Below are 22,090 nucleotides of genomic sequence, written 5' to 3'. Positions count from 1 at the left end.
GAGGAGCCGAGACAAGAGGAACACAACAAGAAAAGGAAAAGAGAGACGAGAGGAGGTGCTATAATGAAGTGAAAATGGCGGCGAGGGAGGAAGTCACCAACGAAATAAAAAATGGTGAGTTTGCTGCTTAAAGAGTGATTCGAGGGGGGAAAAAACGCTCACACGCAGGTGAGCGCGGACAGAGAAGCGATCCACCCCGGTATTTCACACGCCGTCACAGATCAGAGACGACTGCTACACTGCTTCGCTTCAGATGGGGAAAGCGCAACGAGAGGCATAGCCATAACATGTGTATGCTGTTTTTACAACGTACCATTCGTCTTTCTTCTTGTAATTTCATTCTTTTCAGAACACTCGCAGCTCAAACGAGAGGCTTCTCATCAAACATCAGGTGCATATGCGTGTGTACATGTGCGTATGCGTATCTGCTCTGCTTTTCATCGGAGTTGAAATCAACTAAAATTGTTGACGGACGAATGTAGGTGATAAATAGTGTCAAGACTGTGTTGAGAACAAGAAAAAGAACAATAATCAAGGCAAAAGAGCCCAAGTACCCGATTCGCTGTAGCAACCACCAGCACAATCAGTAGCAGGAAATTACTCGCACATGTACGGAGCACGTTAACAAATGACAAGAAACGCTTCTCTTTTCTTCTTCAAAATGCATATATATATATATATATATATATATGCGTCCGACCAAATAATAATAGTGAATGCAGGCGTGGCAAAAAAAAAAGATAAACAACAGGGCATTAAAACCAGAGAATACGTTTCAATCCAGATTCTCCTAATGGGATACACTAATTTAAAGAAAGTAAAAAAATAATAATTAGTCGCTGGCTGGTGTATTTGTAACTCGGTATTTTTTTTTCTCCTCACTTATACCTCAGTTATCAAGATCAAACAGTAAAAGAGGAAAAGTAAACTAGTTAACATCAAAGAACAATGCTTTGGAAAGGGTGGAAAACTCACCGTCGCAAAAGATCTCGGTGGTTGTCGCGCGTTCTTTGTTGTCTTTCTTTCTAAAAGAAAAAATAGGAGCAAGAAAGCAAATTGGTAGAAAGGATATATATATATATATATATATGGAGTGAAAACGCAGTCGAAAAGAGCAGAAAAGCTCAGATGCACTTCTTCGCTTCAAAACAAAAAGAGAGTTGTGAAGTCATAAGGCGAATACATCAGTATGTAAAAAAAAAAGAGACTGCAGAATGGCGCAGCACACTCGATTGTTTTCTTTTTGCGGCGAAACAAGTGGTTGAGTTGCGGCTAAAAGCTCCGAGTCCAGAGCAGTTTGCCACAGAACCGTCAGCTGCATCAAAACATAAAAAAGAAAAGAGGTTCGGCCACAACTGAATCTATCGAAGAAAATGAACGAAGTCACAAGAGGAAAACAATCTTCACACAGTTCTGCTCATCTTTGGATATACATCTTTTTCCGATTTCGCACCTCGAATCAATAACAAAACTGGAGAGCATGCATTCAAAACCCTATCACTTACCATCAACGTGAAAACCGGTGTTGAGAACACGCTGAGGTAGAAAAGGAAAAGAAAAGTGAAAGCGTACAGAAGAGGTCCAAATCAAAGGTCTCTTCTTATTACAGCGTTTTGAAAAGAACAACAGAAAGTCTCCAATGTTACTGGCAGAGACTCGAGTCTCTGCCAATAACAACAACATTAATAATAACAATATATGTGAGAACAAAAAGTCATGCGCTGAATTACCCGAACTATCAACCTGGACTCGTTCGTACCGTCAACGAATTGACTTCAATTAACATAAAAGAAAAAGCGGTTTCATGCATGCTCAAGCCGTAAAAGAGAGAAGGAAGGTAGTTTATACAGCTGTCTTCTTGGCGAAAACGTGAGGTGTACAAACCGTTTTTGTAAACATATATATGCACGTTTTACTTACTATTTCCGCCGCCGGAAACCGGATGCAGAAAAAAAAAATAATAGCTAATAGAACTGTATATATCGCAAGTGTTTTAACTTTTACAGCGTTCGGTTTCTCTTTCCTCGCGCCGACGATCTGGTCCGCCCCTCTTTCGCAATCGTGTTAGAATTTTATGAGAACACGATTCGTTCTTTTTACTTCTTATTAAAGGGGCAAGCAAACAGGGAAACAAAGCAGGACGATCTACTTCGTGTCAATAGAAGGCGATTCACGTCGACTTCGAGAATCAACAAAAAGGTGAGGACGAGAGCGACAACGAGCACACACACACACACACACACACACACCAGACACAGACATGTGAACGAACAAACAAACTAACAATAATAAGAAAACGAAGCCAATCAAGTTTTCAGTGTTTGTGCACCGCTTCATCCACAACGCACTGATAATTGCACACGGGTCGCGTCCGTAGTGCGTAGGCTTCTTTCCTCCCCACAACTCTCCACAACTGCGAAGTCGAGAGAGAGAAAAAAAAACAAAGAAAACACGCCACTCAGAGTAAAGCCGGCAACAGATGGCGCCCGATGGGCACCGTGCTCGTAGTTGTGAGTAAAAACAAGATCTTCAACAAGGAGCACGTACCTTTTACTTTCCAGGAAGTGTTTTCTTTCGTTTCGTTTATTCCAAGAGAAACTAGAAGAGACGAGAACAGAAGTAATATATAAGGGGTTTAAAGAAAAGAAAAAAACACGAACAAGAGCAGATGCAAGACAAACAGAATGAATTGAAATGTTTCTGTTGGTTCTTGGCTCTTCTTCACACCACTCCACCACTGCAATTCACTTCTTCTTTATTTATTATCCAACTTGGATACGGCATCGTTGATCGTCCGGGCGAGCATCAAGGCGGTGTCGTGCGTCAGACCCGCCATGTTCGCGCGCCCCGTCAGCGTGATGAAGACGTTGTGGTCCTGGCAGTACTGGCATTGCTCCTTGGTCAGGCCGAGGAAGGAGAACATGCCGATCTGGTTGATCACGTGCTCCCAGCTGCCGGGCGTCTCCAGTCGCTTCAGCTCGTTGTAGACAGTGCGGCGCATCGTGCGAATACGACCGGCCATGTCCGCCAGCTCCGCTTCCCACTCCTTGCGCAGGTCGTTGCTGCTCAGGATGAGGTGGGCGAGGCGAGCGCCGTGCGCCGGCGGGCTGGAGTACTCCTCGCGGATCAGCGACTCCATCACGCTCTTCACATCCGCGCGCTTCGTCTTGTCCTTGATGATTACAGAGAGGGCACCCGCGCGCTCACTGTAGAGACCCATGTTCTTGGAGAAGGACTGCGCCACCATCACCTCCAAGCCGAGGCCGGCAAAGAGCCGAGCCGCGAAGGCGTCTTCGTCGAGGCTACCACTTGCGTAGCCCTGGTAGGCGGAATCAAAGAACACCTGGTGCTTTTTAGCCAGCATCAAGTCCGCAATCTCCTCCCACTGCGCGTGGGTCGGGTCCACACCGGTGGGGTTGTGCGCGCACTGGTGCAGCACGAAGATGGAGCCATTCGGCGCAGTGTGGATGTCCTTCTTTATGCCCTCGAAATCGAGACTCATCGTCTCGGGGTCGTAGTAGCTGTAGCTGCGGATGTCCTTCCAGCCCGCCGCCGGGAGGATGGCGTGGTGATTCGGCCAGGTCGGGTTCGACAGGTAGATGGGGGTGGTCACTGGGTCGTAGACGTGTGTCAGCAGCTTGGCGCCGAGGGCGATCGCACCGGTGCCGCTGATCGTTTGCACGCCCACAATCTGGTGCGACTCGACCGCGTCGCCGTAGAGCATTTTCGTTGCGTCATCCACAAAGGCCTGAAGGCCCGCGATGGGCAGGTACTCGTAGTCGAGATTCATGTCCAACAGCAGACGTTCGGCCTTGCGGACGACGTGCAGGGGGTAGGGGCGACCCTGCTCATCGCGGTAGGCACCCACCACAAGGTTGGCCTTCGGGTCCTTGGCGGCGTTGGCACGAGCGGCGAGGGCAAAGATGCCGTCAGGGGAGTGGCCTTCAATCTTGTGCCAGCGCTCCGCCGTGGTGGGGGTCGTGGATGCCATTTTAAAAAAAAAAGGGGGTTTAGTAAAGGGAGGGCAGTTTTTCTTGTTTTCTCAGAGAAAGCGGAAAGAGGAATTTTTTTCTTAGAGAGCGAATTTTCTAACGTACGCGGAGTAAAACAGAAAAAGATATTTGTAGGCACGGAGAAGACGAAAAGAAGCAGTGGTTAAGGATGATTGAGAGGGAGAAAATAATCGGTAGGAATGATAGTCGTGTCGCTCGCTGGCCGCTGTGCGTATTAAATTTATGCTGCTTGTCTGAAGGAGTCCATACACTTCTATTCCAATTTAAACGTGCGGGGAAAACCTTTAGGCATGAAGAAGACTGCACCGACGCTCTCTTTTTATTTCCGTCTCTTCTTTGCCGATATGGGACTTGTTGCCGACCATGCACAGCGTATTTCAAAGAATCGGTTTCGTGAGACATGTAAACGAAACGACAAACGTAAAACAAGGGTAGGCGTAAATGCTTAAAAACAAAAAGCGAATGACAAATCGATCCATTGAATACTCCTAGGGAAGGATTATTTCCCCCGGAATAGGGTGTTGCGTGTGCTTCCTGCTCATTTTGCGTCCATTGGATCGCAACGGTGCTGAAAGGACACCACTCGACTACATCTCAAAACCAAGAAAGAAACAATAAAGCAAGCGATCTCGGAAGAAACAATCAATCACTACGAGGTGCCGGTTCATGTTGTGGGATCCGAACGACTGGGCTTTGCTCTGAATCAACTAGTACACGATGTACGTCGTGGTTATTCACCCAGACGCCTTTGCCGATGCCAGTGCGTTGAAGGGAACGATTGCGTTTGTTTCGAAAAGAAAATAAAATGAAGTAAAAATTATAAGGGGGTAAAAACAGGTTTTGCGGCTACTGCTATTGCGACCAGCAGTGCAGTGACTTAGCACCTGGTAAACAAAACAGAACAAGGACGGCATGTGAAGAATGCGCACAGGTAGCTAGATAAAAAAGAAAAAATGCGGCAAAGAAATCGATATGCATTCGCTTCCACGATAGTTGCCTTCAGTGTTAAACGGTGCGAACTGCCTCGTCGACCGTCTTGACGAGCATCAGGGCAGTGTCGTGCGTCAGACCCGCCATGTTCGCGCGCCCCGTCAGCGTGATGAAGACGTTGTGGTCCTGGCAGTACTGGCATTGCTCCTTGGTCAGGCCGAGGAAGGAGAACATGCCGATCTGGTTGATCACGTGCTCCCAGCTGCCGGGCGTCTCCAGTCGCTTCAGCTCGTTGTAGACAGTGCGGCGCATCGTGCGAATACGACCGGCCATGTCCGCCAGCTCCGCTTCCCACTCCTTGCGCAGTTCCTTGTCGCTCAACACGAGGTGCACCAGACGAGCGCCGTGCGCCGGCGGGTTGGAGTAGTTGGCGCGGATCAGTAACTCGAGGTGGGTCTTGACCGCCGCCGCCTTCTCCGGGTTGTGTAGCACCACGGAGAGCGTGCCAATGCGCTCGTTGTAGAGACCCATGTTCTTGGAGAAGGACTGCGCAAGGAGAAACTGAATGCCCTTTTTCACAAAGAGCCGAGCCGCGAAGGCGTCTTCGTCGAGACTGCCACTTGCGTAGCCCTGGTAGGCGGAATCAAAGAACACCTGGTGCTTTTTAGCCAGCATCAAGTCCGCAATCTCCTCCCACTGCGCGTGGGTCGGGTCCACACCGGTGGGGTTGTGCGCGCACTGGTGCAGCACGAAGATGGAGCCATTCGGCGCAGTGTGGATGTCCTTCTTCATGCCCTCGAAATCGAGACTCATCGTCTCGGGGTCGTAGTAGCTGTAGCTGCGGATGTCCTTCCAGCCCGCCGCCGGGAGGATGGCGTGGTGATTCGGCCAGGTCGGGTTCGACAGGTAGATGGGGGTGGTCACTGGGTCGTAGACGTGTGTCAGCAGCTTGGCGCCGAGGGCGACCGCACCGGTGCCGCTGAGCGTCTGCACCGCCACGAGGTGGTCCGGCGCCACCGTGTCGGCGTAGATGATCTTCGTCGCCTCATCAATAAAGGGTTTGTAGCCCGCGATGGGCAAGTACTCGTAGTCGAGGTTCATATCCAACAGACGCTGCTCCGCCTTACGCACCGTCTTCAGCGGGTACGGACGACCGTGCTCATCGCGGTAGGCGCCGATAATCAGATCTGCCTTCGGGCCGGTGGCGGCCTTCGCCTTCTGCGCCAGGTGGAAGATGGAATCCGGGGGCAGCGTGGAGAGTTTATCGAACTTGTCGGCGGAAGAGGTGGACATTTTTTAAATTCTTTTTTTGTGGTGGTGGCGTGTATTATCGTTTTAAGGGATAAAGAAAACAATTGTTTACCTCCTGTGGCGGTGTTGGTAGGATATATTTTTTGAAGACGTGAAAATAGAGGCAGTCCTTTCTGAATGGAGGGGTGAGAAACACGTGGTAGGAGAACGACAATGACGAAAGTCTGATGCAGATAAAATCCCCATTCTTACCCGTGTCAAAATAGCAGTGCTTTTATGAAGAGGCGTTTATACCTTTTCAAAGGCTTGACTGCCAGTTGTTGCTGCGCACCGCTGTTGCAACTCCCTCCTTCCTCCGACGGTACTTCAATAAGGCTAGCAACGTGTGAGTGAATCCGCAAATGCAATTAGTCCAAAGAGTATTACTGCTATCTATTCTCTTTTTGTTTCTTAGATTCAGCGGCGTAAGAATGCAGTGCAGGAAACATGACTGTTCAAGTGATGCCACTACATAAGGAAACAACAACGATAGAAGGGAAAGAAAGAAAAAAAAAAGAAGAAAGCGAACATCCGCTGTTATCCTCGTACAGAATACACCGACTTACTTCACTTCCGTCTCATCACCACATCCTTTTGGAATTTTACGAGGACAAGCGCAGGACGTCTTCCAAGCGCTCTGTTTCCATTGCCCCTTCACTCTCCTGCGCCATCCGTCGCTGTTCCTGCTGCACAGCGAGTAGAACATCCCTCTCCGTCCATTGGGCAGCGGTGGCGGCGTCCGGCAATCGGCGCGTTCCCATAAACGAGCTGACTTGACACGAAGCGGCTGCCGACGGTGCAGCGCTGTCGTTATCGCACCTGCCTCCTTGTTCTTGATCGGGGAAAAAAAGATGACGCGTGAGGCGAAGACTCAACTCTACCGGATCATTCTCTTCAGCGGGCGCTGCGTTGCCGTTGTCCGTTTTGCCTGCCACTCCTGCTTCTATTGCCGCCGCGTTGTTCATCGTTGTCTGCGCCGCGGCCGTTGATGTCGCGCTCGTCCGGGTTCGCCACGGCACGACGTAGCCGCTGCCCTCTATCGCAGGTGCGGAACTCATGCTGCTGTTCGTCGCTCGTGCGTTGGTCGACGTGAACGTGGTGGCAAAAGAGCCGGTGGCCGTCGCCGGGCCGTTGGGTTGGGTGAGGGAGGTGAAGGAGAGTGCTTCCAGCACCCCGTCCACGCCGCGGATCTCGCCCGAGACGCGAGGGGCTGCACCCCTGGAGGTGTTCATCGTCGCGGAGGCCTCGTCTGCGTCGTGGTTGTGGGAGCCGATGCTTGCAGATGTGCTGGCTGGTTTGCCGTGCGGGGACGGGCTGGTGAAGAGGTTATCCTCCCCAAAGACGGCGTGCAGAACGTCCACCACGCGAGCGGGGTCGAGGGGGATGGCAGCCGACTCCGCGCACGGCGGGCACTCGTTGCCGCGTTTCTTCAAGTCCGCGGCGACCTGTACACACCACTCCTTCGTCAGCTTGAAGGGAGCGGCCGCCGTGTCCTTCACCTGCTGCGGTGGTGCGGCGCCCTGCTGCACCCAGCCGCCAAAGCCATCATCGTCATTGTCATTGCTGTTAACCTCCGCCGCCCTGCTGGCGGAAGCCGGTGCGGGTGCAGTGGGTGCACTTCCAAGCGGCGGGGGAGGAGGTCCACACAACATACCGCTCCTCCCCGATGACGCGGTGGAAGTCACAGGGGCGGCGAAGTCGGGCAACGCGACGGAGATGGCCGCTGCCGCAGGCGGTGGCGGTGGTGGCGGGGCGAGATTGATGTGCAGGCGTGCGCTTGCACTAGCGGGTGTAATTTGCCCGACCGCGCTCGTTTCAGGACGGAGCACTACTCCACTTCCCAATGCTGCAGCAGGCCCGTTTGGCTTGCCAACGATGCTGGAGCTGACGTCGGTGCTGCTTTTGCCTTGCAGTGCGGCACGTCGCGCTTCCATCAACGCTGCGCGCGACGCAAGTCGCTCTTTCGTGAAGAAGATGCGTGGCGCACGTTCGCCCTCGGCATCGTCGTCGTTGCGCACTGTTGGCGAGACCGCCGCCTCCGGTGCTCCGTCGTGCCGCGCAGAGATCTCCGACGGAGCGGCTTGCGGCTTCCTTGTGCCAGCTCCGCGCGGCCAATTTGCCCACGACGGCACGCTAGGTCCGGTAAACGAACGCGGTGTTGGGGAGCCGTGGACATCTTTGCAGCGGTGCGTAAAGCGAAAGGGTGTTACAGCACGCAAAATATTTGCCTCTTCCTCATCTGTCGCGCTACTACTCTCACCATCGTTCCCCTTCGCGTCCTCCGGCGCGCTATTTGGCAGTGACGCGTTCTTGAACTCCATATGCGTGTAGTCGGGCTGGTAGAAGAAGTCGCGGTCCGCCCACGGCGACGACAGCGGGTCGACGAACTGCATCTCGGAGCGATCGGCAAATCTCACGTGCTTCTCACCACCGCCCGCCACAGATGTCACCGCAGGTTCCGCAAACTCGTCATCTGCGTACTGTTGCTTCTGCAGGGATTGGACGGAGGACATCGGCTCACCCCACGTGTCGCCTTCATTGTCTGGATTGTTTAGTCTGGCGCTCTCCTCCGTCTCCTTCACCTTTTCGTCAGAAAGATTTGCCATGTCAACAGTGTTTGCGCCCTGCGCGTCTGGCATTTGCTGTTGCGCCAGTGGAGGTGGCGGCGTCGGCGTGAGCGACAGCGTACCTAAAGGGTTCACCGTATGCGGATTGCCGCTTGGTGCGTTCGCCTCGTTCCCATCATCAATATCGCGCTGCATGGCCGAGTTCGTGCCGCTACGGAGACTGACACCACCCTTCTCCCCACCAGCAGTGCTTAAGCGAGGCATCGGAATCGATGTAAACGCACCAAAGCGCTGCGGCATCACTAGACTCTCCGCGTCTTCTTGTGTGGCGTCATCACCGTGGCGTCGAAAGAGCACGGCCGCCGCCGTTGTGGCAATACCATCCGACCACATGCGCGTAGAGGTAGAGGCGGAGAGGTCGCCGTTTGTCGTTGTGGTGGCGGTGGTGGTGGCCGATCCCGGCCGTGACGTGGCCGGATCGGCGTGGCTCTGCTGTGCCTCAGCGGCGAGCGCGCCGCTGATGGAGCTGATCGTTGCGGAGCTGTTTACAAAGTCGCGCCGCGAGTAGGAGTAGGAGGCGGCGTCGAGCAGCAGCCCAGGTGTCTCACCAAAGCTCACGCTGCTTGTTGGCTGGATCTGAAACTGTGAAGGGGAGGAGGAGGTGGGGACTCGCGTGGTAGCAGTGCCGGTCACGTCGTCTTCGGTACTGTTGACGCCGTCCTCGCCGCGGTGCGGGCTCGAACGGACAGACCTGATCAGGGAGTGGCTGCTCCACTCCGGCTCTGCCGCGGATAGGGCAACACTGACGTTACCATCTCGAGCTGCGGATTCAGGAGATGATACGGCATGGAGAGAATCGGCCGCAGCGACGGCGGTGGTGGTGGTGGTTGCGGCACCAGGTGCGGCACCCAGCGCTGACGTCACTGCATCATTTATCGCTTCTTCTTCATTGCTGTTACCATCTGTGTGCTCCGTTTCTGCTTCCTGGGCAGCTGCGCTCTTCGGGGAGGACGAGAACGGTGTCCGGCGCGCCATCTCGTATGACGAGCGCAGTTTGCCGACGTTCGCGACCGGCACGCCGTCGATATTGAGGGGCGAAATGTCCGAGTGGGACGAGGCTCGGAGGTTACTGGAGTCGCTGTCGCGCAGCGAGCAAGCGTAGGCTACGGGCGAGCACACAACGGGAGGGGGCAGCAACGGGGCCGGACGGCTGCTGTCCTCCTTCTCGTCCTCGTCAACGTCTAAGTTGCCGCTGTTCACCTCCCGCACCGCCTCTGCGGCGGCGGCCTCGAGCGCCGCTCCCTCGTCCCCACCACCCCTCGCCGTAAACTTCAGCATCGGTGGCATCAGGCTACTGGTGCTGTTGCTGAAAACGTCCTCAGTGGTGTTGTTCAGCCTTGACACGGAGAAGGTCGGCGTGCCGCTGACGGGCGTCCCGCGACCCGGCATCACCTCGGTGAAGTTCTCTGTCAGGCTGTGACGACGGAAAGGGTAGGCCAGCTGGAGACTCGGCGGGGGCTGCACGGCTGTGTTGAACTGCTGCGAAGTGCTCATCTCGCTGCTCGCCAGGTCCTCGTACATGAGGGGGTTCGAGACACTCATTGAGAGCATGCGGGAACCTTCCTCGCTCAGCGACAGCCGCAGCGCATCCAACCGTCCGTCACTCCGGCCTTCAGCCTCTTCGTCCTCGGCGCCGCTGTCGATGTCAAAGAAGGTGGGATTGGCATGGAAAGCAAAAGCGGCCTTCTTGCTGCGCAGTCGAGGGCTGGGAGTGGTGAGTGCAGCGAATATGGCCGCGGCGGTGCGGGTCTGCGCGCCGGCCGTGGGCGAGGTGGCGGAGTTGGTCGAGAGAGACGCGCTGGACGCCAGGTTTACGCCAGCGGTGGACGAGTTGCGTGACAGCACAGTTGGGGTCACGATGACGTGCGAGCCACCGCCATCCATTGCGTGCCCAAGATGAGCTAAACGGGGGGCGTCATTGTTCTTGTCCTGCAAGGGCGACAACGGCAGTAGCACGCCAGAGGACGTCGTGGCCTCCGCACTGCTTGCTGACGTAGACATCGGACTCGCCGCCTTCTCGGATTGCTGTTGACCTTGCGTGGTCGCACCGGTTGTGTTTCCACCGTCGCTGCCCACGTTCAGCCCCAGCGTCTGCAGGAGGGCCTGACGCATCTGCGCGGCCACTTGAAGCCTGTAGGTGTCCGCAGGCGAGACCGAGTCGCCGTCGCCGACGCTGTTGGTTGTGGTCGAGAAGGTCGTGCTCATCGTGCTCACCATCGTCCCAAACGTCTCGTCGAGGGGGTGGCTGAACTCGAGGTGCGTGGGGGACGTCGGCACGCCGTTGCGCACGACGTTGTAGGTGGCACTCCCGCTGCTGCCGCTGCTGTACAGCGATGGGGCGGCTCCCCCGGCTGCGGCGGCAGACGGCTGCCCCACCCCACCTCGACGGAACACCACCGCCAACTCCCCGCTCTCCTCGTCCACGGCGAGGTAGGGCGGGGAGAGCGAGGCGGGGCCGCGGCTGGGGACCGAGAAGCGGCTGCTGATGCTGCGGTCGATGGTGCCCTCACCGCCCTGCGATCCGCTGCCGCTGCTGCTGCCGGAGAAGGCAAGCATGGCAGGATTTTGACGCCGAACACCACCGCCGCCCAGGGGAGCCGCAGGAGCATTCACGGCTGCTGCTGCTGCTGCGGCGGCGGCCATCGCCATCGCCGACTCCGAGCCGTGGCGGCCGCTGCCGGCGTAGCTTCCGCTGTCGATGGTGGCGACATCGATGCTGGTGCCTTTGCCCTCGATGACGACTTCATCGCGTGGCGAGGTCTGCCGCGCATCGCCCTCGGCGTTGTTCGGAGCCCCGCTCGTTGTCGCTACATGGCTGCTGGAGTTTGACTCGGCTTTTGTCGTCGCGTCTGTTCGCGTGCGCGGCTTGGGTGGGGCTGGTGACCTCGTTGACTCCTCGTTGCTGATGCTGGCGTGCTTCGCGTCAAAAAATGTAAGGGAGACGTGACCGCCGTCGTCTTCGCGGCCGTTGCCTTCGGACAGCTTCCACGGCACGTAAGAGTGGTAGGGTGAGAGCGACGGCTGGACCGTGTTGTCCGTTGGAGGGGCGGTGGCACCGTGAAGGTTGCTGCTGCTGCCACAATCGTTGCACGTATTTGTCACTCCCCCACGGTTTGCGGAGTCAGGTGGGCACCACGGCGGCGCATTACGTGCTTCGTCATTCCCCGCGTCCTCTTCCTTCGCCTCCTTTTTCACATCGTCGCCGCTCTCGTGGTGGTTCCTTGGCTGTTTGCGGCCGGTGGGGGACACTGCCTTGTGTTGGTCGCCCTCCTCGTTGTCCAGCTCACGAGACGGGTCGACGCACGGTGCCGATGTGCGCAGCGTCTGCTTTTCATCATTGTGTCCCGCATTACGTCCGTGCTCGGCCTTTGCTGCAGAGGCCTCAGAAGACTCTGCGCCTCTATGATCCTCACGGATGGCTCTGTTCTGCTGTTGCCTCAGCGAAGCAGTTGCGGCATCGACCGAGTTGCCTTGCTGTGTTTCTCCTTGTTTTTCGCCAAGCGAGGCGAGGCGGCGAGGCTTCGGACGCAGCGGCAGCGCCTGGTTAGACGGGGTGTAGTGTGGTGATCGCACTCCTATGCTAAAACACGGGGTAGCCACGCAGGAGTCATTCCCTCCACCACTACCACCGTCCGCAGGCGCGCCTCCCGCCGCCGCTTCCGCCCTCTTTTCTTTCGGTGCGGCGGACTCACCCAATTCATCTTCCTGTACATCCCGATGCGAGGAGGCAACACTCGCCGCTGCCACCGCGGAGCGCTTCGAGGCAGAGGAGGAAAGCGCCACCGCGTCGAGAAGTGGTAAAATCGACGTACCAGTACCGCCATTGCCTTGGCTTTTGTTCTTTAACTGTGCACTCTTGACAGAGCCAGACTGACTTTCACAGGACGCCGTAGCGGAGGCGGTGTGAAACGACAGGGCGTTTCTTAACGGTTGCTCGGCACAGGCGCTTTCGCTGTCGCTCGCGTTTTCTGTGCTGTGGCTGGGAACGTCAGTTTGGCAATGCAACGAAGACGGACCTTTCGGGCTTTCGTGGTGGGCAGTAGGGACAGCAGCCTCCGTTTCTACTGCTGACAGGGGTGCATTGGCCTCGACCGCAGATGGCATTAACGGTGACGTCGTCGCGGCACTTGGATGAAGATTCTCCATGAGTCTTTTCCTCTTGTTTTCTCGTTCCAGACAAAAGGAAAATACTCGATAAACCAGAGCTACTCAACAACGTATCACGTACCGAGTCCATAAAACAAAAGCATAATAATAATAATAATAACAGAGTGATTATATAAAGCAAAAGAAAAACAAACACAAAATAAATAAAGCGACGCGGAGAAAGTACAACGAAAAGAGAGAAGAAGAAAAGTATATATACACAGGTTTCAAACGCTGGTGACGCTTCCAATTGTTCTTCTCCCCGCATGCAGAAACGTGCGACGACAATGGCCAGGGAAAAGGAAAAGAAAAAGAAAACACTGAGAAGAGAAAATAAGGAGCCAGGAAACGAAAGGTGATTTTATTCTTAAAAATCAGTTTTTTTTCACGAAGACAACCACCACCACAAAAAGTCCGTAGGCGCTAAAAAAGAAAAGAAAAATGAAAACCCCGGATACTGAACAACAAAAAGCACAAGCACTTTATGGTTCGCTCTTTATCGGGTTTTCACTTTAAAGATCAAACTTCCAAAGCCACCGCTACAAGGCAGTTGCACTACAGTAAAAACGAAAAGGTGAAAAAAGGGAAAGAAAGATGTCGTGGCATATAACCAGGTCAAATCAGGTGAAAATGTGGAGAGCGAAAAAACAAACAAGCAAACAAACAGGCAAACAAACCGGCACTGCCAGATACAAATAATGATATGCTGAGTTTCAGGGCAGCAGTAGAGGCGATTAGTAGAAAAGAGGGGAAGCAACGACTACAACAACGGTCGCGGTTCCAATGAGAGACCCGTGCCTTTCTCAAGTTTCTCGGAAGGGGCTTTTTTGAGCAAAAAAAATTTGAGCACCTTACAGCTGCCCACCAAAATCTATCGTAAAAAAAATATATAATTAAAACACTTGCGGTGTTGACTGAAGGCAGAGAAAGGAGCTATAATAGCAGAAATTTTGTTCCTCTTTTTCTTGTTGTTCGATGTGGACTTTGAGTAAAGCAAAGCTTGCAAGAAAGGTGTGGTGAGTTCGAACAAGAAAAAGAAGTGGCTGATCACGGATTAATGTATAAAGATAATAATAGACAGGAGGCCAAAAGCAAGAAAGCTACAAGTGTAGGCGTAAACTGGAGCACATAAAAAAAAAGGAGGTAAAACAAAAACGAGCGAAATAAAAATAGTAAAAAAAAAACGGAGCGTAATTTCCACTGTTGTGCAACGCTGTCGAACGTTAGGCTTTCTGTGAAGGAAGAAAGTGTCCTATATGAAAACAAACAAACAAAATCAAACAAGAACGGATCAAGATCAAGATCAAAGCAAATTGTAGAGAGAAAAAAACCGTGTGTAAAATATACGTTTGTTGTCGTTTTCCTTTCAAAGAACGAGAGCTCGGCGCTCAAAAACACCCGACTGAATTTGGCGTCCATTAAAGGATGAAAGGAGCCGCATAATAATAATAAAAGAAACAAGAGGGGGCAGCAGGGGGAAAAATGTGGAGTAGTAGTGGAAGAGACTGGGGGAAAGAAAAGCGCGACAGCGAAAGCGAAGCGGTCTTGTGCCGAAACACACTACGCTCACACAAAGATGCATTGTGGTATTTCACGCACGGACAAAATAAACCGAGTTAGCCACAAGGTGCAGCGGAAAAAGAGCGCTTTGAATAGGCATCACAAAAAGTTACCGAATATGTATCAATTCCTTTTTTCCTTTGCTTTCTGTTCATGCCAAAATGCACACGTCCAAACAAGAACATCGAATAAGATGTGTCTGCGGAGGAAAGAGAGCACCTATCGGTCACTCCGCCGATCTCGCGTTGCTTCCATGTGATCCTCAGCTCTTCACCTTGCCCAGGTGGTGAGGAAACAACAACAAGAGCAGCAGTGAACCCGCTCCCCCTTTTTCTCCTCTCTCACACCATACCCCTCTGTAGCGTCTGTGAAGGCGATACTCTCTGGCAGAAAAACTGCAAACTGAGGACAGGATGTAACAGCAGAATCAAATATCAGTTGCGTCTACGCAGCACCTACAGACGATCAAGACGACTTCCACGCGCATATATAGATAGAGGGACAAACAAAAAAGGAGAGAGCGCAACAAGACAAATGGTAGTATCGGTGGCTAGCTTTGTATAGGCGCAGATCCACCTAGGTACGAACACGCAGAGGCAAGTTAGGAATTAACCTCCCACGCGCCTTGGAAAAACCAACCCCCAAAATGGTCAACAGCAACAATAACAACAACACCACATCCAAAACGAGAACTGGAAAAGAGCTTGCTATGTCTTGAAAGCGTGTCTACGCTACATCCTTGATGCTACCCACCAATCAACGTCATTCGTCGGGTCGACTTAGCATCGTTCGCAGCCGCTGCATCAGCTGCAGCTTCTCTTCGCAACCTACCTCACCGGCGTTTTGCCGGGGTTTGCCGTCCCTGTCACGTGCCGCGAAAACTCTACACTCCTCATAGTTGTCTCTACGGCGGCCGTCAATGTCGGCGCCATGGGGATGATCTTCATCGCGACAAAGGCCGGTTGGCACCTTCTGGTTGGGGCTTCTCACGTATCTGCAGGCGTCGACTGGACCAGCACCCTTTACCGGTGGCGCCTTGTACTCGCCGGACAAAGGAGTCGCGTCGTTGGCGGACGCGTAGGGGAGCGAAACGGTGCTTGCCGCGTAGGCCAGCGCGGCGGTGCTATACGTGGTGGTGCAGTGGCCCACTTCTACACCTCCACTTGCGGTGCCGTTAACGCTGTTGTGCGGCTGCATTGATGAGTTGGGCGGTCGAGTGTCGCTGCACAAGCCAATGGGGAGACTGCCCATGTCCTGACTGGACGGTGTGCGCGGCTGCAAGTTGGCCTTGACCAGGGACGTCGCGTGGTGTTCTGCCGTGTCGGACTCCTCCACAAACAACGAAGAGCGTTGCCCGTGCAGGGCTTGTTCAGTGTTCAGTGGATAAAGCACCGGGGTGCGGCGCGTGTAGGCGGGTGGGTAGGTGGCAGTGCCGACTGTGAAAAAGTGATTCTGCTCAGGTGGCGTCCCTGCGGCAATGGCGCGCACGCCTCCTTGGCCTTGATTAAAGAGTGGTGCCGTGACGACACCCGGCGCAGTGGCCGGCGGCGTCTTCACCCTCCATGGATCCCCACCGCCACCGTTGACGGAAACGGAGTGGCTGCCCGTGTCAGCCAAGGACGTAATAACGGACGGTGTGGCGGACGGCGAGGAGAACTTGTCGAGGATGCCGCGCAGGCGACGCATCAGCTGTTTCTTCTCCTGGATGCGCACCGCGGCCGCCGCGTCCACTGTGCGCTGTGAAGGTGGCGGAATGGGGAAGGGTTTTTGGACACCGGCATCTGCAGACCCTCGCGCTGTATCATACCGTTGCTCCTGAGGTGGTGATGCTGATCGTGACGACGATGACTTACGCGAGACCGGTTGTGACGGAGAGTTCAACTGCGTTCGTGGATTCGACGATGTCGCGGAGGTGCACACGCGCAGGATATGTGGAAAGTACGGGCTGCCGCCTTTGCCGTAGGGCAGGTACTCGGTGATGGACGGCGATGCGACATGCTGCATTGGCGCAGTCACCATTGTTGCCGGGGGTGCCAGCAGCAGGGGGCTGCCCGGACGGTGCTGAGGCGGAGGAGAGGGGATGTGCTCCGCAGGGCCGACTTGAGCCGAATTCTCCTTTTCCACATCTGTCTCCGTTGTTGCGACGGCCAAGGCACGAACGGCGTTGCTGCCCGCTCCGTACGCCGCCTGCCGAGTCAGCGAGGGAGAGTGGATGCTCATGCTATTAGTCTCCGTTGCCAGTGGCTGCCGATGGGGCGACTCCGCGAACCCGCCCCGTGTGTTGCCAGCACCACGGCGCGCTGCACTTGGAGGAGCGTCAGGATCTACACCGAGAGGCGAATGAACGACGCGGCGTGCGACCGCTTGCGACTGCTGCTGCAGTGAAGACTGTAGGTCGTTTGGGGACGTCGCGAAGGGCGAGTTGGCTGTCACCAGTACATGCGGAAGCTGAAAGCTTGTTTCCGGCACGGCTGCAGTGGACGCGGCGCCGATAACGTAGGCGTTCGTGGATGTAGACTTGTCAGTGGTGGTGTTGGTGTTCTCGCGCGTGCGCGTGGTTGCCGTCGTTTCGGCTGGGGAAATAGGACCGCCGTTGTTGCTGTCTGAGATGCACGTTGCTGGACTGGAACAGACAGCCGCGGCGGTGGCGCTCGGCAACGTGGCCCAGTTACCGTTGATGCGACTCTCTGTGATGGACTGAACAAACTGGCCAAAGTCGCCCCACGTGTCCGTGCCGCTGCCGACGTGGGCGCCATTGCTGGCGGCGACGGCGTTGAGACTCACGGACCGCGCATGCGCCACGGCGGCCTGGGGGGAAGGGTGAGGATTGCTGCTGTTGACCAGCGCTGCCGTGAACGGGGTGCGCTGCTGCTGTGCGTGCATGGGCGGTGGGCTGCAGACGGTGGCGACGAGGGGCGAACTCCCTCTCACCATGCTGGAGCCCTGTCCCTCGCGGAGGGAGACGACATCCAACGATGCCACCTGCGGGTGCGTGTGCAGCTGCTGCACATGTTGCCAGTTGAAGGAGTTGCCAATGACGCTATCGTTTTCGCTGCGTCGACAGTCGTCCTCTGCGTTCGCGCTTGAGAGGCGTCGTGCCATCTCCTGCCGCAGTTGAGGCGAGACAGGGGAGTGAATGTCGTGGCTGCCGAGGCTTGTCATGAGTCCACCGCCCGCCGGCTCCGACCTGACATATCGGAGCGCCGCTGCCGCTGCGTTTGTTGCAAACTCGGCTCGCCTCTCATCCGTCGAGTGGTCCAACTGCGACGCCTCTGTCGGCGTCGCCAGCGTGTTCCAACCGACACGCGGGTGTGGGTTCTCGCCTGCAAGTGGTCCGTTGCCCGACTGGGAGTCACGGTACCCGCACACGTTATTCGGTGCGGCAGATGCGGAGAGGGAGCGTTTGTGCAGAGGGAGGTAAATATGCGGGCCGCCGAGCAGTCCAACCGCTGCTTGGGAGCTGAGAGACGACCGCACGGCTTCGCGATGGACATTTGGCTCGTCGAACGCTGCCGCTGCCGCAGCCGTGGCCTCGCTTCCGGTGATCACTTCCGCCGGCAGTTGCACCCCACACGTTTCGAGGTAGCGCTCCAAGTTGCCAAGGAGTTCTTTTACATGATTCGTGTACTGGGCCTCCGCAGCGCGGAGATGCTGGTTCTCGCCCCTGCGAAGTTCGTCTTGGGCACGTTGCAGAATATAGTCGATGGAGGTGGGATCGGCATAGGGGTTCGCCATAGCGGAGTTCTCAACGTGCAGAAGTAGAAAAAGGACGAAAGTTAGGGAATAAAAATCTAGCGAAAAAGAGAGACTAGTGTACAAAAGCGAGCACCTAAAAGAAACAAGGGAATGGGCGAGATCCACAAAAGAAGATAACAAAAAACTCCCAACACAAGCGAGAATAAGAGGGGAGACGACGATAACCTAAAGGCAAACCGAAAACAGAGGAAAACCGCTAGTTTACTATCGATCCCAGGGCTCTTCTTCTTCTTTACATTTACGCTGATCACCCGAAAAAGCTCCGTCGGAGAGAAGGTAAATCATACGGATCAGCAGCAAGCGCGGAAGAACAAAGGATTGCACAAACGTGACTGTGTACGTGTATGACACAGGCTGTGCGTAGTATCTACAACGATACTCAAGAAAAAAGAAAAGAGGAAAGTGATACGAAAAGAAAACGTCGTGCCCTCACACAATCAAACCGGGAAAAACACATAAAAGCGATTACAGCTACAGCAAAACAAAAGTGAAGTATGGCCGGAACCGATCGCTGTATGACACACAGCGAAGCGTGACGGAGGGGAGGGGAAGGGGAGGGGTACGAAAAACAACAACAACGCAAGAGGAATCTCTCTCTATTCGTTAATGTGAAGAGAGCGAGGGGGCGCTCCCGCTGTCAAACAGAAGAAGAAGAGGAAAAACAAAGATGCGGAACAAAACGTAAAAAACAACAGGAACAGCCATTCAAAGAGGAATAGTCGGAAATGTCTGGGTGAAATGACAACTCGTGACGTTGGAGAAGTGGGAGGATGAAGGCGGGAAAACAAAGCGCAGCAAGGTGTATAGAATTAAGCGCGAAACTCAAACGAACCACTTCGAACAGGAAGAATAAATGGAGACGCAAGAAAACCGTCTTGCCAACGAATTACTTCAAGTGTGGCCTTTTGGAGTTGTTGTGTCGCCGAGGTCAAACTCTCTGCTTTCTGCTGCAAAAATGAAAGTTGAGAAACCAGATAATGGTGATATTAAAAGAGGATAATGAAAACACCAGAGAACACCAATGAGTTCTTTAGCACAATAAGTGTTGTCGGTACGATTACAAGCGATCGATTCCACGCAGCGTAGTCTGTAGGTGATTTAATGAAGATCTGCTCTTTATAGGTACGTTGATTGCTATTAAATCAAGAAGACGAGTCGCTGTCTGTGCCAGCGTGTGTTGACAGTAACAGAAAAGCTTGCTGGTAACGAAGCAAGAGGGAGAAGAACAAGAGCAACAGCTCAGACACGTGATCAATACGTGCTGAGAAAAGAAAGGGAAAGAAACCAAAAGAAACGCGGTGAAACAGGTAAGGCGACTAATAATCTACAGAGATGTGTGCATATACATTAGAAGTGAAATCAAACAGTATTTTCAACGGCGTGACGAGCAAGCGCACGAAGCAAACTCACGATGCCGTAATCAAGTACAGAATGAAGCGTTTGGGCTGGGAAGCCAGTGTGGATTAGCTTCTCTCCGAATTGACTCTCGTGGCGACCAGTCAAGCACAGCCGCGGCAGCACTGGCGAAACCTGAAACCCGTTTTGCAGCCCGTTGATGCAGTTCACACGCTATGACACATGCAATACAGAAGAGGTAGAGAAAGGGGGACTCAATGGCTGCGTGACCCTTTGTATGAGTTATAAAACTAGACGAAGATTAGCGGGTATAAGAGCAGGAAAGAGATGAGAAAAATAGAAAAAATGAGACAAAAGTGGCAGGTAAGAGAGCGGCACATGGATGAAAGAGGGAACATGAGCCCCGTCAAAGACCTCGGCAGCTCTTTGTTCTTCCACTCCTGCAACGAGGACGCGGGAAAAAACAAAAAGAAGCGCGATTGATTCTACTCTGTGAAACAAACATTGAAGGCGGAATGACGTGGGGGAAAGAAACGGGTGCTTTCCAGCTTCGTACACATTACATCTGCGACTGAGTTGTAAAACCGATTAGACAAGGTTCCACAGACACAAAAAAGAAGCTGCCCATCGCTATTAGCTCTCCAAGTCTGTCGTCACACGCATCTCGTCTACGTCAGCACCCTTTTGGCCAACGCCGTCTCGCCTTCCTCCTCGTATGCCGACCGCGTCACCACCATGTGTGAGACAAAGCTAGACAACTGCGCCACAAAACATGCACCGAGCCAGCCAGCGTGGGCGCGGTGCTCCGGCGCGGTGACGCAGACACGCTGCCCACGCAAACCCGACGTCGCGCCGCCAGCATCCACCCGCTGCTGGAGTTCGCGGAAAACGCGCTTGCCAAACCCAGGGCAGCGCGTCGCACCGCCCGTCAGGACGATGTTGCCAAGCAGCTTCGACTGCACATCCGCAGGGGCGGCCGCCACGGCGTTCAGTACGGCATCCACGACACCGGGACCTTCCAGACCCAGGAGAGCCGGATAGAAGCAGACCTCTGCGGCTTGCACCGCGTCGGCAGCGCTCACGTGAATGGCGCCACCGTCTGGGAGTGTGTAGGAGTGAGAGGCGGCGGCGGCGCTGGACGCGTTTTCGACCGCGAGGTGCTGCGCCTGTCGAGCTGCGCTGAGGAGCGCCGAGTTCAGCTCCAACACAGTCGGAGTGGTCGCAGAGGCGGCGCTGGCAGTTGCGTGAGGAAACACGAGGGGAGCCGCGGACACAGAGCAACACGCTTCCTTGATGTCGTACACGAGCTCTTGCTCCTGCGCCGTGCCCGCACTTGCCCCTCGACTCAGGTTGTGAGGCGAGGAGCAGGCAAGTCCTGGAACGATGGAGGAAAGGGAAGAGACGTTGCTACGTGCTGCAGCCGCCGCGACTGGGCCGAGTACGCCACCCTGGTACAACAGGCGCCGCAGATACGCCGTCATGGCAGACCCGGAGGCTCCGCTCACGTCGTGCTGCATACACAGGGGCACGACGTAGCCGTCCACCGCCGCTGCAGTACTCACGCCTCCGTCTCCCACGTCCACCACAAGACCGGTGATCTGCCCGGTGGCGTAGAGGGCGAGAAGCGGCCCGACACCGCAAAACACGCCCGCCGCGCGTGGACCAACTCTGGTGCTCTTCTCCGGCGATTCAAAAAGCACCTCGGCAAGTCGTGCTCGCTGCGGACGCGATGCGAAAGGACTCTCCACGAGAGAGTAAATGACTTCAGTCTTGTCGCCTAGAAGCGCGTGGGCTACGCTGCCGCCGCCGCCGTTCGCAGACGACGATGTGGCGAGTGCGCTTTGGACGCTCTGCCGTAACAGGGGCCGCGCGCTTTCCCAGTCCCCGATAGCGCCTCCGTTTTGAACCGGGTAGGAGAGGCGCAGCAGTCCGCGCTGACGCCGTGCTTCCAGTCCGACCACCAAATCGCTCTGTGACGAGACGACGGCCGGGGAAGGTCTAGGCAGGCAGCGCGGGTACTTGGGCGTTCCCACAACGGATGGCGTGAGGTGCGGCGCAGAGGAGGTATGCAGGCCTGCCTTGATGGTGCGGGTGCCAACATCGAGGATGAACACCGGCGGTGCGGATCCGCTACCTGTGCTGGGCGTCGATGATGAATTAAACTGGTTCTGCATGTGAATGAAGGACAATTCCGGCAACAACAAACAAAAATCCGTGGGCCGCCCCACAGTCGGTTTTGTTCCCGCTTCCCTTTACGACTGAAACCTATTGGTGGAGAGCAACCACAAACGAGAATGAAGGAGTCGGCATCAAAAGAGCAGCGAATGAGCGACTTTGATAGCAACCACCACTACAACAGAAAAACACACGACGTAATGAAGAGAAGACAGGCAGACTGCCGCAGCCTTTTTG

At 54.7% G+C, this 22,090-nt stretch overlaps 5 protein-coding genes across 7 annotated transcripts; all 5 read right to left on the bottom strand.

Annotated features, from left to right (window-relative positions):
- Window positions 1–2,755: 2,755 nt before the first annotated feature.
- ABB37_00252 (putative aspartate aminotransferase) lies at window positions 2,756–3,991 on the bottom strand (the record flags this gene model as incomplete). Its single annotated transcript, XM_015796387.1, has 1 exon — window positions 2,756–3,991. One exon carries the CDS (start codon window positions 3,989–3,991, stop codon window positions 2,756–2,758), a length of 1,236 nt encoding a protein of 411 aa, XP_015664395.1.
- A 411-nt stretch (window positions 3,992–4,402) lies between these two features.
- On the bottom strand, window positions 4,403–6,369 carry ABB37_00251 (putative aspartate aminotransferase). 3 transcript variants are annotated; one of them, XM_015796384.1, is made up of 1 exon: window positions 4,403–6,369. In XM_015796384.1, the coding sequence occupies exon 1, from the start codon at window positions 6,234–6,236 to the stop codon at window positions 5,019–5,021; it is 1,218 nt and encodes a 405-aa protein (XP_015664392.1). In that variant the 5' UTR covers window positions 6,237–6,369; the 3' UTR covers window positions 4,403–5,018. The 3 variants fall into 3 exon arrangements, with proteins under 3 accessions (XP_015664392.1, XP_015664393.1, XP_015664394.1); XM_015796385.1 differs by having other exon boundaries at window positions 4,403–6,365; XM_015796386.1 differs by having other exon boundaries at window positions 4,403–6,311.
- Window positions 6,370–6,835: 466 nt separating this feature from the next.
- On the bottom strand, window positions 6,836–13,006 carry ABB37_00250 (hypothetical protein; the record flags this gene model as incomplete). Its single annotated transcript, XM_015796383.1, has 1 exon — window positions 6,836–13,006. The coding sequence occupies one exon, from the start codon at window positions 13,004–13,006 to the stop codon at window positions 6,836–6,838; it is 6,171 nt and encodes a 2,056-aa protein (XP_015664391.1).
- Window positions 13,007–15,328: 2,322 nt separating this feature from the next.
- On the bottom strand, window positions 15,329–19,970 carry ABB37_00249 (hypothetical protein; the record flags this gene model as incomplete). The annotated part of the gene is made up of 1 exon (XM_015796382.1): window positions 15,329–19,970. Exon 1 carries the CDS (start codon window positions 18,299–18,301, stop codon window positions 15,329–15,331), a length of 2,973 nt encoding a protein of 990 aa, XP_015664390.1. The 5' UTR covers window positions 18,302–19,970.
- A 376-nt stretch (window positions 19,971–20,346) lies between these two features.
- On the bottom strand, window positions 20,347–21,945 carry ABB37_00248 (putative Actin-like protein; the record flags this gene model as incomplete). Its single annotated transcript, XM_015796381.1, has 1 exon — window positions 20,347–21,945. Exon 1 carries the CDS (start codon window positions 21,850–21,852, stop codon window positions 20,347–20,349), a length of 1,506 nt encoding a protein of 501 aa, XP_015664389.1. The 5' UTR covers window positions 21,853–21,945.
- Between the last annotated feature and the right edge of the window lie 145 nt (window positions 21,946–22,090).

Source organism: Leptomonas pyrrhocoris (assembly GCF_001293395.1).
Source record: "Leptomonas pyrrhocoris isolate H10 chromosome Unknown, whole genome shotgun sequence".
NCBI classification, from domain to species: Eukaryota; Euglenozoa; class Kinetoplastea; order Trypanosomatida; family Trypanosomatidae; genus Leptomonas; species Leptomonas pyrrhocoris.
This window is presented reverse-complemented; position numbering and strand designations above follow the sequence as displayed.

Excerpts from the sequence above, each read along its gene's own strand:
- ABB37_00251 (XM_015796384.1), bottom strand. The coding sequence starts at position 6,236 with ATGTCCACCTCTTCCGCCGACAAGTTCGATAAACTCTCCACGCTGCCC.